This window comes from Hyla sarda, chromosome 3 (assembly GCF_029499605.1).
Source record: "Hyla sarda isolate aHylSar1 chromosome 3, aHylSar1.hap1, whole genome shotgun sequence".
Classification (NCBI taxonomy): Eukaryota; Metazoa; Chordata; class Amphibia; order Anura; family Hylidae; genus Hyla; species Hyla sarda.
Window position 1 is genome coordinate 378,570,803 of NC_079191.1, and position 13,048 is coordinate 378,583,850.

General features: G+C 43.5%; 1 protein-coding gene across 1 annotated transcript in view; it reads left to right on the forward strand.

Moving 5' to 3' along the window:
- The first annotated feature begins 5,903 nt into the window (after window positions 1–5,903).
- ISM1 (isthmin 1) overlaps window positions 5,904–13,048 on the forward strand; it is a 78,725-nt gene continuing 71,580 nt past the window's right edge. The window contains exon 1 of the mRNA XM_056567880.1: window positions 5,904–6,589. Within this exon, the coding sequence (XP_056423855.1) occupies window positions 6,473–6,589 (117 nt within the window). The 5' untranslated portion in view covers window positions 5,904–6,472. The remainder of the gene's footprint in view (window positions 6,590–13,048) is intronic.

Below are 13,048 nucleotides of genomic sequence, written 5' to 3' on the forward strand. Positions count from 1 at the left end.
TGACCACAGTGCTCTCTGCGGACCTCTGCTGTACATTTTAGGAACAGTCCAGAACAGGAGAAAATCCCCATAGCAAACATATGCTGCTCTGGACAGTTCCTAAAATGGACAGCAGAGGTCAGCAGAGAGCACAGTGGTCATGACATCACAGGAAATGCATTTATTTTTTGTATTCCTCTTTAGTATACAGCCCCTAAAAAGTACCGGAAGGATTAAGATTTTTGAATAGAAGTGATTTACAAATCTGTTTCACTTTCTGGCACCAGTTGATTTAAAAAAAAAGAACGTTTTCCACGGGAGTACCCCTTTAAAGCATTATTTCCATGTCATGAAGCAGTGGCATACTGCTGATACATGACATCACTTTATGGTTGGTGAATGCCTGACCTTTAAGACCCCCAGTGATCCTGAGAATGAAGGGGGCTCTGAAACAATGTACCTCTTAACTATCCTCCAGCTGTGCAAGGAACTGCACCTGGACCCCAGCAGTACTGCAGTCCCCCCCGGACAGTAGGTGGCTGGTGAAAGTCACAGAGATCGGACCCTTACTGATTATATAGTGATGGCATGTCATAGAGATATACCAATGCCTTATAAGATTGGTATAACTTTTTTATTTTTCAAAATTAAGTTCATTTTGGAGATATTAAAGGGGTATTCCAGGATTTTTTTTATTTGACTATTGAGCTGTAAAGTTAGTGTAGTTCATAATATACCGTATATACTCAAGTATAAGCCGAGTTTTTTCAGCATGATTTTTCCTGCTGAAAACACCCCCCTTGGCTTATACTCGGGTGAACTCTCCTCCGCCTGTCAATCCCTTCTCAGTGGTCTTCAACCTGCGGACCTACAGATGTTTCAAAACTACAACTCCCAGCATGCCCGGACAGCCGATGGCTGTCCGGGCATGCTGGGAGTTGTAGTTTTGAAACATCTGGAGGTCCGCAGGTTGAAGACCACTGCGGCCTTCGTCATCATCCAGATCCCTCCTTTAGTTTTCTACTCACCTCCCCTCGGTGGGAATGAAGGGTGAGCTGGTCTGGGCCATCTATACTGCAGAGACCGTCCGGTGGGGAGGGTTAGTCGTTCCTAGCTGTCCACTTTCACTGGGAGGCCCTCTTCTCCGCTCCGGGCCGGCCCCGGACTAGTGACGTTGCCTTGACGACGACACGCAGGGACGTCCGTGCGCAGCAGACCAGCTCACCCTAACTTCACACAGAGGGGAGGTGAGTAGAAAACTAAAGGGGGGTCTGGATGATGACGAAGGCCGCAGGGGTCTTCAACCAGTGGACCTCCAGATGTTTCAAAACTACAACTCCCAGCATGCCCGGACAGCCGATGGCTGGAGGTTCGCAGGTTGAAAATCACTGAGAAGGGATTGACAGGTGATGATGATGAAGGGGGGGGATGATGACGAGGGGGATGATGACAGGGTGATGATGATGGGGGTCTGGATGATGATGACAGGGGGATGATGACGGGGGTTTGGATGATGATGACAGGGGGATGATGACGGGGGTCTGGATGATGATGACATGGGGATGATGACGGGGGTCTGGATGATGATGACAGGGTGTAAATGACGGGGGTCTGAATGATGACGGGGGTCTGGATGATGACATGGTGGGATGATGTATTTCCCACCCTAGGCTTATAGTCGAGTCAATAACTTTTCCTGGGTTTTTGGGGTGAAATTAGGGGCCTCGGCTTATATTCGGGTCGGCTTATACTCGAGTATATACGGTAGTGTCTGTACTGTACCAGTGTTTCATGGTTTTCTCGCAATCCTTATGTGATCTTTGCCCCGGATGTTTATTTTTTAGCAGCATACAAAATGAGTGTCAACCAGAGCGTGCTCAGGACGTATAAGTAGGATAGACCCCCATACAGGGGGATGTGAGCGTCCTGTACCCCCCCCCCCCCCAACCACCCAGGAATAGAGGATAAGTTCACTTCAGAGTATCTACACCAAATAGGGGAAACAAAGGGGAAAGAATTATCAAACTTTTGCAGAAGAACATTAGAGAAGTTGCCCATAGAAACCAATCAGATTCCAGTTTTTATTTTTCAGAGGCCTTTTAAAAAAAGAAAACTGGAATCTGATTGGTTGCTATGGGCAACTGCTTTACTGCTCCTCTGCACAAGGTTTGATAAATCTCTCTCAAAATATAAGTTTACCCATACCCCTTCCCTTTATCTAAGTCCTCCTCCATCCCCTGGTTGGACTTGATGTATATATGTACACGCATATAATCATTTCATGATCAGACACTGATATAACAATTTTAAAGTGGGACAGATAGATATGAGGTAGGTAGATAGCTAGATATGAGGTAGGTAGATAGATAGATATGAGGTAGGTAGATAGCTAGATATGAGGTAGGTAGATAGATAGATATGAGGTAGGTAGATAGATATGTGGTAGGTAGATACATAGATAGATAGATATGAGGTAGGTAGATACATAGATATGAGGTAGTTAGATAGATAGATAGATATGAGGTAGGTAGATAGATATGTGGTAGGTAGATAGATCTGAGGTAGGTAGATAGATAGATCTGAGGTAGATAGACAGATAGATATGAGGTAGGTAGATAGATAGATATGAGGTAGGTAGATAGATATGTGGTAGGTAGATACATAGATAGATAGATATGAGGTAGGTAGATACATAGATATGAGGTAGTTAGATAGATAGATAGATATGAGGTAGGTAGATAGATATGTGGTAGGTAGATAGATCTGAGGTAGGTAGATAGATAGATCTGAGGTAGATAGACAGATAGATATGAGGTAGGTAGACAGATAGATATGAGGTAGGTTGATACATAGATAGATATGAGGTAGGTAGATAGATATGAGGTAGGTAGATAGATATGAGGTAGGTAGATACATAGATAGATAGATATGAGGTAGGTAGATACATAGATAGATAGATATATATGAGGTAGGTAGATAGATAGATATGAGGTAGATAGATATGAGGTAGGGGAGGTAGGTAGATAGATAGATATGAGAAAGATAGATGGATAGATAGATATGAGATAGATAGATAGATATGAGATAGATAGATAGATATGAGATAGATAGATAGATATAAATTGAAAGGAGAGCAGCACCCGAACAAACAGGAATTGGTGCACGCAGAGTCCAGACCCGGGTCAGGGATCCATATATAAACAAAAATTGGAAATATCCGCAGCACACTGAATGATAAAATCCAAAAAAAAGTTTTATTCCATCACAGTGAGGGTGTCCAGAACAACGTTTCAACCAGCTCCCTGGTTGTTCTGGACACCCTCACTGTGATGGAATAAAACTTTTTTTTGGATTTTATCATTCAGTGTGCTGCGGATATTTCCAATTTTTATTTTTTTTAAGATAGATAGATATGAGATAGATAGATATAGATAGATAGATATGAGATAGATAGATATAGATAGATATGAGATAGATAGATATAGATAGATGATAGATAATAGATCGATAGATGAGATAGATAGAACTTTCTACCATCAAAACTCTTCTGCATATATGTAAATGAGGTTATTTCTGCAGCATGTCCTTACATTTCTGTAAACCTGATGGGGCAGTCAGAAAAATGAAACAATCCAGACAAGTAATCTAAGGCTGACTATACAGATGAGATCTCCGGTGCCCCCAGCACTGCCCATCAGTCATCTTATACAGGAGACAATATTAGATGTTTGTAGTTTTCAGACATTTGGATCCATCCGAGAAAAACTAACTCATATATGTGGACAAGGTTTTGATAAATTTCTCTCATTGAAACTTTACTGAAAGAACGCTGTTATGTCATATGGGACCGAAACCATAATTTAACTTCGGAGTAACAAGTCATTTAGAATAACGAATAGGATTGAAAAACAAAAGCGACAGAACGAAAAATCCATTCGACAAAAACTAAACTTTACAGAAATGTTTCTATAGTGTGAATAGCGAAAGCAACAGAATGAAAAAGTGTACTTAACAAAACAAATGGATCCCACTATAAGATAGACGGATAGATAGATAGAAGAGATAGATAGATAGATAAGAGATAGATAGATATGAGAGAGATATATAGATAGATATGAGATAGATAGATAGATAGATAGATATGAGAGAGATAGATAGATATGAGAGAGATAGATAGATATGAGATAGATAGATAGAAGAGATAGATAGATAGAAGAGATAGATAGACAGAAATATAAGAGATACATAGAAGTGATAGATATGAGATAGATAGATATGAGATAGATAGATATGAGATAGATAGATAGATAGATATGAGATAGATAGATATGAGAGAGATATATAGATAGATAGATAGATAGATATGAGATAGATAGATAGATATGAGATAGATAGATATGAGATAGATAGATAGATAGATAGATAAGAGATAGATAAGAGATAGATAGATAGGAGATAGATAGATATGAGAGAGATATATAGATAGATAGATAGATATGAGATAGATAGATAGATATGAGAGAGATAGATAGATATGAGAGAGATAGATAGATATGAGATAGATAGATAGAAGAGATAGATAGATAGAAGAGATAGATAGACAGATATATAAGAGATACATAGAAGAGATAGATATGAGATAGATAGATATGAGATAGATAGATAGATAGATATGAGATAGATAGATATGAGAGAGATATATAGATAGATAGATATGAGATAGATAGATAGATATGAGATAGATAGATATGAGATAGATAGATAGATAGATAGATAAGAGATAGATAGATAGGAGATAGATAGATATGAGAGAGATATATAGATTGATAGATAGATATGAGATAGATAGATATGAGAGAGATAGATAGATAGATATGAGAGAGATAGATAGATATGAGATAGATAGATAGATATGAGATAGATAGATAGAAGAGATAGATAGACAGATATATAAGAGATACATAGAAGAGATAGATATGAGATAGATAGATATGAGATAGATAGATAGAAGAGATAGATAGAAGAGATAGATAGACAGATATATAAGAGATACATAGAAGAGATAGATATGAGATAGATAGATATGAAATAGATAGATATGAGATAGATAGATATGAGATAGATAGATAGATATGAGATGGATATATAGGAGATAGATAGACGAGATAGATAGATAAGAGATAGATATTAGATAGAAGAGATAGATAGAAGAGATAGATAGATAAGAGATAGAAGAGAGATATATATGAGATAGATAGAAGAGATAGATAGATAAGAGATAGATAGAAGAGATAGATAGATATTAGATGGATAGATAGATAGAAGAGATAGATAGATAAGAGATAGAAGAGATATATATATGAGATAGATAGAAGAGAGATAGATATGAGATAGACAGATATATATGAGATAGAAGAGATGGATAGATATGAGATAGATAGATAGATATGAGATAGATAGATATGAGATAGATAGATAGATATATATGGGATAGATAGATATGAGATAGATAGATTGATAGTGTTCCAAAGAAAAATGGAGAGAGATATGGCTGGAAGAGAACTGTTGCACAACTACATCTCCCATGCTGGCATGCTGGGGGTTGTAGTCTTCCATCATGAGGAGAGCTATCTATGTCGGAGTTCTGTCAGAATCCCTTGACATGACCCTTCCAGCGACCCCCGGCCGCCATGTTGAGCAGTGTGGGGCGGCATCGTCCCCCTGTGGAGAAGAGAGAGGAGATTGTTTGTAAACTATCCCTGACTGAGCTGGAGCAAACACCACAGGGGAGAGAGGGGAGAATGGAGGGGGTGGGAGGGCAGGGGAATGACAGGGGGAGGGGGAACACACAACAACCCTGGGACCGCCGTACTATAAAGCCCATTTGACACGCTGGGCGTCTGTGTGCAGAGACCAACAGAGCAGAGAGGCTTCTGCCCAGGAGGAGTGGTAGTGGGGGCAGGCGGTAGTGACCGGAGGAGGGCGCTGTGCTGCAAGGGGAAACTTTTTTTCTCGGTGCGGCAGGTAGGAGATCGCATGGATTCCTGTAGGATGGATACACAGCGGAGCCCTTATATGTGACTGTCGCCTGTCACATTGTATCAGTGCCTGAGAGACACAGCGACCCCCGCACTGGAGCCGGTGGATCGCGGTACTGCACACCTGTGCACGCTACTTGGGGGACACGTCGTGGTGGGGTGCAGCCCATGTTGAATCTGGATCTCCGCTGGCTCAACCAAGTCCTGCCCGCTACCGATCCGCCTCCACCCCCGGCTTGGGGAGACCCTGACTCGCCTCCTCCCTCTGCTGAAGCTTTCCCTGGGGCTTTGTTCCTTCCTGTCCCGCAGTGGCTCCCAAGTGCTGCTGCTGCTGCTGCGGTGGTGGTGGCGGTGCTGGCGGCGGCTCCTCCACCCAGCCGGCCCCCCTGGACCCGGAGAACGGGGGTTCAGCTGGCCCGAGCCCGAGGGCACTGAAAGCTGGACGGATCAAGAGGATGGTGCGGCTGGCAGCGGAGCTCCTGCTACTGCTGGGACTTGTGCTACTTACACTGCACATCACTGTGCTGAGAGGGAGTCCTGCCAGCCCTGCCAATGTCAGCAGCCAGCACCAGGTGAGGACGGGGGCACCAACCGCACTCATTCATTGTGTGAGGAGATGGGGCACAGCCGACATTGTCTTCTGGGACAGCTCATGACGGGGTTTCCCAACCAGGGCGCCTCCAGCTGTTGCAAAACTACAACTCCCATCATGCCCAGACAGCCGAAGGCTGTCTGGGCATGCTGGGAGTTGTAGTTTTGCAACAGCTGGAGGCGCCCTGATTGGGAAACACCATCTCATGATCTCCATGTGTAGAGAACTTTCTGCAGGGAATCTTACTATTCCGTCTCACTATCTTGCTATTCTTAATGGCTGTCCCAGCTCTGTTATATTGTCTAGTTTTCTGGTTGTTGTAATTGTGCAACAGCTGGAGGCACCCTGGTTGGGAAACACTGTCTCACGATCTCCATGTGTAGAGAACTTTCTGCAGGGAATCTTACTATTCCGTCTCACTATCTTGCTATTCTTAATGTCTGTCCCAGCTCTGTTATATTGTCTAGTTTTCTGGTTGTTGTAATTTTGCAACAGCTGGAGGCACCCTGGTTGGGAAACACTGGCTCGTGATCTCCATGGTAGAGAACTTTCTGCAGGGATTCATACTATTCTGTCTCAATATCTTACTATTCTAAATGTCTGTCCCAGCTCTGTTAAATTATCTAGTTTTCTGGTTGTTTGTAATCTTGAAACAGCTGGAGGCACCCTGGTTGGGAAACACTGGCTCGTGATCTCCATGTGTAGAGAACTTTCTGCAGGGAATCTTACTATTCTGTCTCAATATCTTACTATTCTAAATGTCTGTCCCAGCTCTGTTATATTATCTAGTTTTCTGGTTGTTGTAGTTTTGCAACAGCTGGAGGCGCCCTGGTTGGGAAACACTGTCTCACGATCTCCATGTGTAGAGAACTTTCTGCAGGGAATCTTACTATTCTGTCTCACTATCTTACTATTCTAAATGTCTGTCCCAGCTCTGTTATATTATCTAGTTTTCTGGTTGTTTGTAATTTTGCAACAGCTGGAGGCACCCTGGGCAGGGATAGGTTGCCCTAGTAAGATCTAGTGCAGTGTTTCCAAGCAGGGTGCCTCCAGCTGTGGCAAAACTGCAACTCCCAACATGCTGGGAGTTGTAGTTTTGCAACAGCTGGATGCACCCTGCTTTGGAAACACTGATTTAGCACATAGTATTTTAATTAGAGAATTTTGTATAAGATGAAGCAATAAATGTAAATATTATCAGGAACTATTTTTAAATCTTATTAACAATTTCCTTTCTATTTGGAAAAGTATTCAGCACCTTAATACTTATCAGACATCCCAAGTAATGGCATTTCCCAACCCTTGCCAAACTTGTGGGGCTCACATAGTCTGTGGCGGTGTAGCTCCCATCACGCCCTGTGTCTCCAGCTGTTGCAATAGTGTTTTTCACCTATTTAGATAAAAAACAAGTTACCCAATGTATGATCTATGAAACAGTCTATGGAAAATACTATATGCTAGATCTTGCACTTCCCAGCCAGGGTGCCCCCAGCTGTTGCTAAACTACAACACCTAGTCTTCGGCTCTCTGGGCAATGCTGGGAGTTGTAGTTTTGCAACAGCTGGAGGCACACTGTTTAGAAGACACTGCCTTAGTGTGACACCTACGGGGGAACAGTTTTCTATGGGCAGCTTTACATTTGTAGGATGGCTGTAGTGCAGTGTTTCCTAACCTGTAGCTCTCTAGCTGTTGCAAAACTCCCATCATGCTGGAGGCTGTGAGGGCATGATGGGATTTGTAATTGTGCAACAGCTGGAGAGACACAGGTTGGTGAACACTGCCTTAGAGCAGAACTGAAGGGCATTTACTATGTCCTCTTTTCTTTCCCTGCACACATGGCATGATGGGGGTTATAGTTTTGAAACAGCTGGAAAGCCCCAGGTTGGGGAAGCATTAATCTATGGCAGCTTTACATTTGCTGGGAGTTGTAGTTTTGCAACAGCTGGAGGCACCCTGGTTGGGAAACACTGGCTCATGATCTCCATGTATAGGGAACTTTCTGCGGGGAATCTTACTATTCTGTCTCACTATCTTGCTATTCTAAATGTCTGTCCCAGCTCTGTTATATTGTCTAGTTTTCTGGTTGTTGTAATTTTGAAACAGCTGGAGGCACCCTGGTTGGGAAACACTGGCTCGAGATCTCCATGGTAGAGAACTTTCTGCAGGGATTCATACTATTCTGTCTCAATATCTTACTATTCTAAATGTCTGTCCCAGCTCTGTTATATTATCTAGTTTTCTGGTTGTTGTAATTTTGAAACAGCTGGAGGCACCCTGGTTGGGAAACACTGTCTCACGATCTCCATGTGTAGAGAACTTTCTGCAGGGAATCTTACTATTCTGTCTCACTATCTTACTATTCTTAATGGCTGTCCCAGCTCTGTTATATTGTCTAGTTTTCTGGTTGTTTGTAATTTTGCAACAGCTGGAGGCACCCTGGGCAGGGATAGGTTGCCCTAGTAAGAGCTAGCGCAGTTTTACCAAGCAGGGTGCTTCCGGCTGTTGCAAAACTACAAATCCCAGCATGCAGGGAGTTGTAGTTTTGCAACAGCTGGGGGCAACCTGCTTGGGAAACACTGTCTCACGATCTCCATGTGTAGAGAACTTTCTGCGGGGAATCTTACTATTCCGTCTCACTATCTTACTATTCTTAATGGCTGTCCCAGCTCTGTTATATTGTCTAGTTTTCTGGTTGTTGTAATTTTGCAACAGCTGGAGGCACTCTGGGCAGGGATAGGATGCCCTAGTAAGATCTAGCGCAGTGTTTCCAAGCAGGGTGCCTCCAGCTGTTGCAAAACTGCAACTCCCAGCATACTGGGAGTTGTAGTTTTGCAACAGCTGGAGGCACCCTGGTTGGGAGACACTGGCTCATGATCTCCATGTGTAGGGAACTTTCTGCAGGGAATCTTACTATTCTGTCTCACTATCTTACTATTATAAATGGCTGTCCCAGCTCTGTTATATTGTCTAGTTTTATGGTTGTTGTAATTTTGCAACAGCTGGAGGCACCCTGGGCAGGGATAGGTTGCCCTAGTAAGATCTAGTGCAGTGTTTCCAAGCAGGGTGCCTCCAGCTGTGGCAAAACTGCAACTCCCAACATGCTGGGAGTTGTAGTTTTGCAACAGCTGGATGCACCCTGCTTTGGAAACACTGATTTAGCACATAGTATTTTAATTAGAGAATTTTGTATAAGATGAAGCAATAAATGTAAATATTATCAGGAACTATTTTTAAATCTTATTAACAATTTCCTTTCTATTTGGAAAAGTATTCAGCACCTTAATACTTATCAGACATCCCAAGTAATGGCATTTCCTAACCCTTGCCCAACTTGTGGGGCTCACATAGTCTGTGGCGGTGTAGCTCCCATCACGCCCTGTGTCTCCAGCTGTTGCAATAGTGTTTTTCACCTATTTAGATAAAAAACAAGTTACCCAATGTATGATCTATGAAACAGTCTATGGAAAATACTATATGCTAGATCTTGCACTTCCCAGCCAGGGTGCCCCCAGCTGTTGCTAAACTACAACACCTAGTCTTCGGCTCTCTGGGCAATGCTGGGAGTTGTAGTTTTGCAACAGCTGGAGGCACACTGTTTAGAAGACACTGCCTTAGTGTGACACCTACGGGGGAACAGTTTTCTATGGGCAGCTTTACATTTGTAGGATGGCTGTAGTGCAGTGTTTCCTAACCTGTCGCTCTCTAGCTGTTGCAAAACTCCCATCATGCTGGAGGCTGTGAGGGCATGATGGGATTTGTAGTTGTGCAACAGCTGGAGAGCCCCAGGTTGGTGAACACTGCCTTAGAGCAGAACTGAAGGACATTTACTAGGTCCTCTTTTCTTTCCCTGCACACATGGCATGATGGGGGTTATAGTTTTGAAACAGCTGGAAAGCCCCAGGTTGGGGAAGCATTGATCTATGGCAGCTTTACATTTGCTGGGAGTTGTAGTTTTGCAACAGCTGGAGGCACCCTGGTTGGGAAACACTGGCTCATGATCTTCATGGTAGGGAACTTTCTGCTGGGAATCTAGTTTTCTGGTTGCTGTAATTTTGCAACAGCTGGAGGCACCCTGGACAGGGATAGGTTGTCCTAGTAAGATCTAGTCCAGTGTTTCCAAGCAGGGTGCCTTCAGCTGTTGCAAATCTGCAACTCCCAGCATGCTGGGAGTTGTAGTTTTGCAACAGCTGGAGGCACCCTTCTTGGGAAACACTGATCTAGCACATAGTATTTTGAATAGAGAATTTTGCTGTAGTGCAGTGTTTCCTAACCTGTAGCTCTCTAGCTGGTGCAAAACTCCCATCATGCTGGAGGCTGTGGGGGCATGATGGGATTTGTAGTTGTGCAACAGCTGGAGAGCCCCAGGTTGGTGAACACTGCCTTAGAGCAGAACTGAAGGGCATTTACTAGGTCCTCTTTTCTTTCCCTGCACACATGGCATGATGGGGGTTATTGTTTTGCAACAGCTGGAGAGCCCCAGGTTGGGGAAGCATTGATCTATGGCAGCTTTACCATTTGTGGGGTGCTAAGAATCTGCCTGTCAAAGATTTATCTCCTGTGTGTGTATATGTGATTACTACTTTATGCTATCGTACATCCTTCTAGCTTACTTTGGGTGATACCTTGTAGTATGTTCTAGTAACTGTTTAGCTGCCACACACAGGATGATGTCAGATTTTTGGTAACTAGTACTGGGGGCAAATAGCTGTATACAAATGCCAACGTGAGCCCGGGACGTGCAATACTTTTTTTAATATATTCATCTAGGACAGATGTCATCAATACCATGAATCCTATCACAGACATAGTGAAGATTCCTACTAGGGTTGGGCGGTATACAGGTTCATACCTCGGGAATTAATTAACAGCCACAGCACGCTGCCCCCCCCCCAATTATTAGCCCAGCGCTGCACTGTCCCCATCGGGGTACTACTCACATATGTCACCCGGAAGCGCTGCCCTCTTTGTCCTCCTGTTTGTTGCGGCTGCCGGCGCTGATACTCTATACCAGTGGTCTTCAACCTGCAGATGTTGCAAAACTACAACTCCCAGCATGCCCGGACAGCCGTTGGCTGTCCGGGCATGCTGGGAGTTGTAGTTCTGCAACATCTGGACGTCCGCAGGTTGAAGACTACTGCTATACTGTATCCCTATGCCCGGGCTGCAAAAGGTAAACAAAAATAAACTAACGCATGTTCTGACGTCAGCCTTACGCTGGGGACGGGAACGTCGGACAGTCGTCATCCTATCACTGGCCGCAGCGATGTTCCTCCTCGGCCGGTGATAGGTTGAGCGCACTGTCATGTGAGAAGCCGGCCCCTTACATGACAGTGGGCTCAGCCTATCACCGGCCGAGGCGGAACATTGCTGCTGCCAGTGATAGGATGACGGCTGTCCGACGTTCCCGTCCCCAGCATAAGGCTGACATCAGAACATGCGTTAGTTTATTTTTGTTTACCTTTTGCAGCCCGGGCATAGGGATACAGTATAGAGTGTCATACAAGGGATAGGGATACAGTATAGAGTGTCATACAAGGGATAGGGATACAGTATAGAGTGTCATACAAGGGATAGGGATACAGTATAGAGTGTCATACAAGGGATAGGGATACAGTATAGAGTGTCATACAAGGGATAGGGATACAGTATAGAGTGTCATACAAGGGATAGGGATACAGTATAGAGTGTCATACAAGGGATAGGGATACAGTATAGAGTGTCATACAAGGGATAGGAATACAGTATAGAGTGTCATACAAGGGATAGGGATACAGTATAGAGTGTCATACAAGGGATAGGGATACAGTATAGAGTGTCATACAAGGGATAGGGATACAGTATAGAGTGTCATACAAGGGATAGGGATACAGTATAGAGCGTCATACAAGGGATAGGGATACAGTATAGAGTGTCATACAAGGGATAGGGATACAGTATAGAGTGTCATACAAGGGATAGGGATACAGTATAGAGTGTCATACAAGGGATAGGGATACAGTATAGAGTGTCATACAAGGGATAGGGATACAGTATAGAGTGTCATACAAGGGATAGGGATACAATATAGAGTGTCATACAAGGGATAGGGATACAGTATAGAGTGTCATACAAGGGATAGGGATACAGTATAGAGTGTCATACAAGGGATAGGGATACAGTATAGAGTGTCATACAAGGGATAGGGATACAGTATAGAGTGTCATACAAGGGATAGGGATACAGTATAGAGTGTCATACAAGGGATAGGGATACAGTATAGAGTGTCATACAAGGGATAGGGATACAGTATAGAGCGTCATACAAGGGATAGGGATACAGTATAGAGTGTCATACAAGGGATAGGAATACAGTATAGAGTGTCATACAAGGGATAGGGATACAGTATAGAGTGTCATACAAGGGATAGGGGTACAGTATAGAGTGTCATACAAGGGATAGG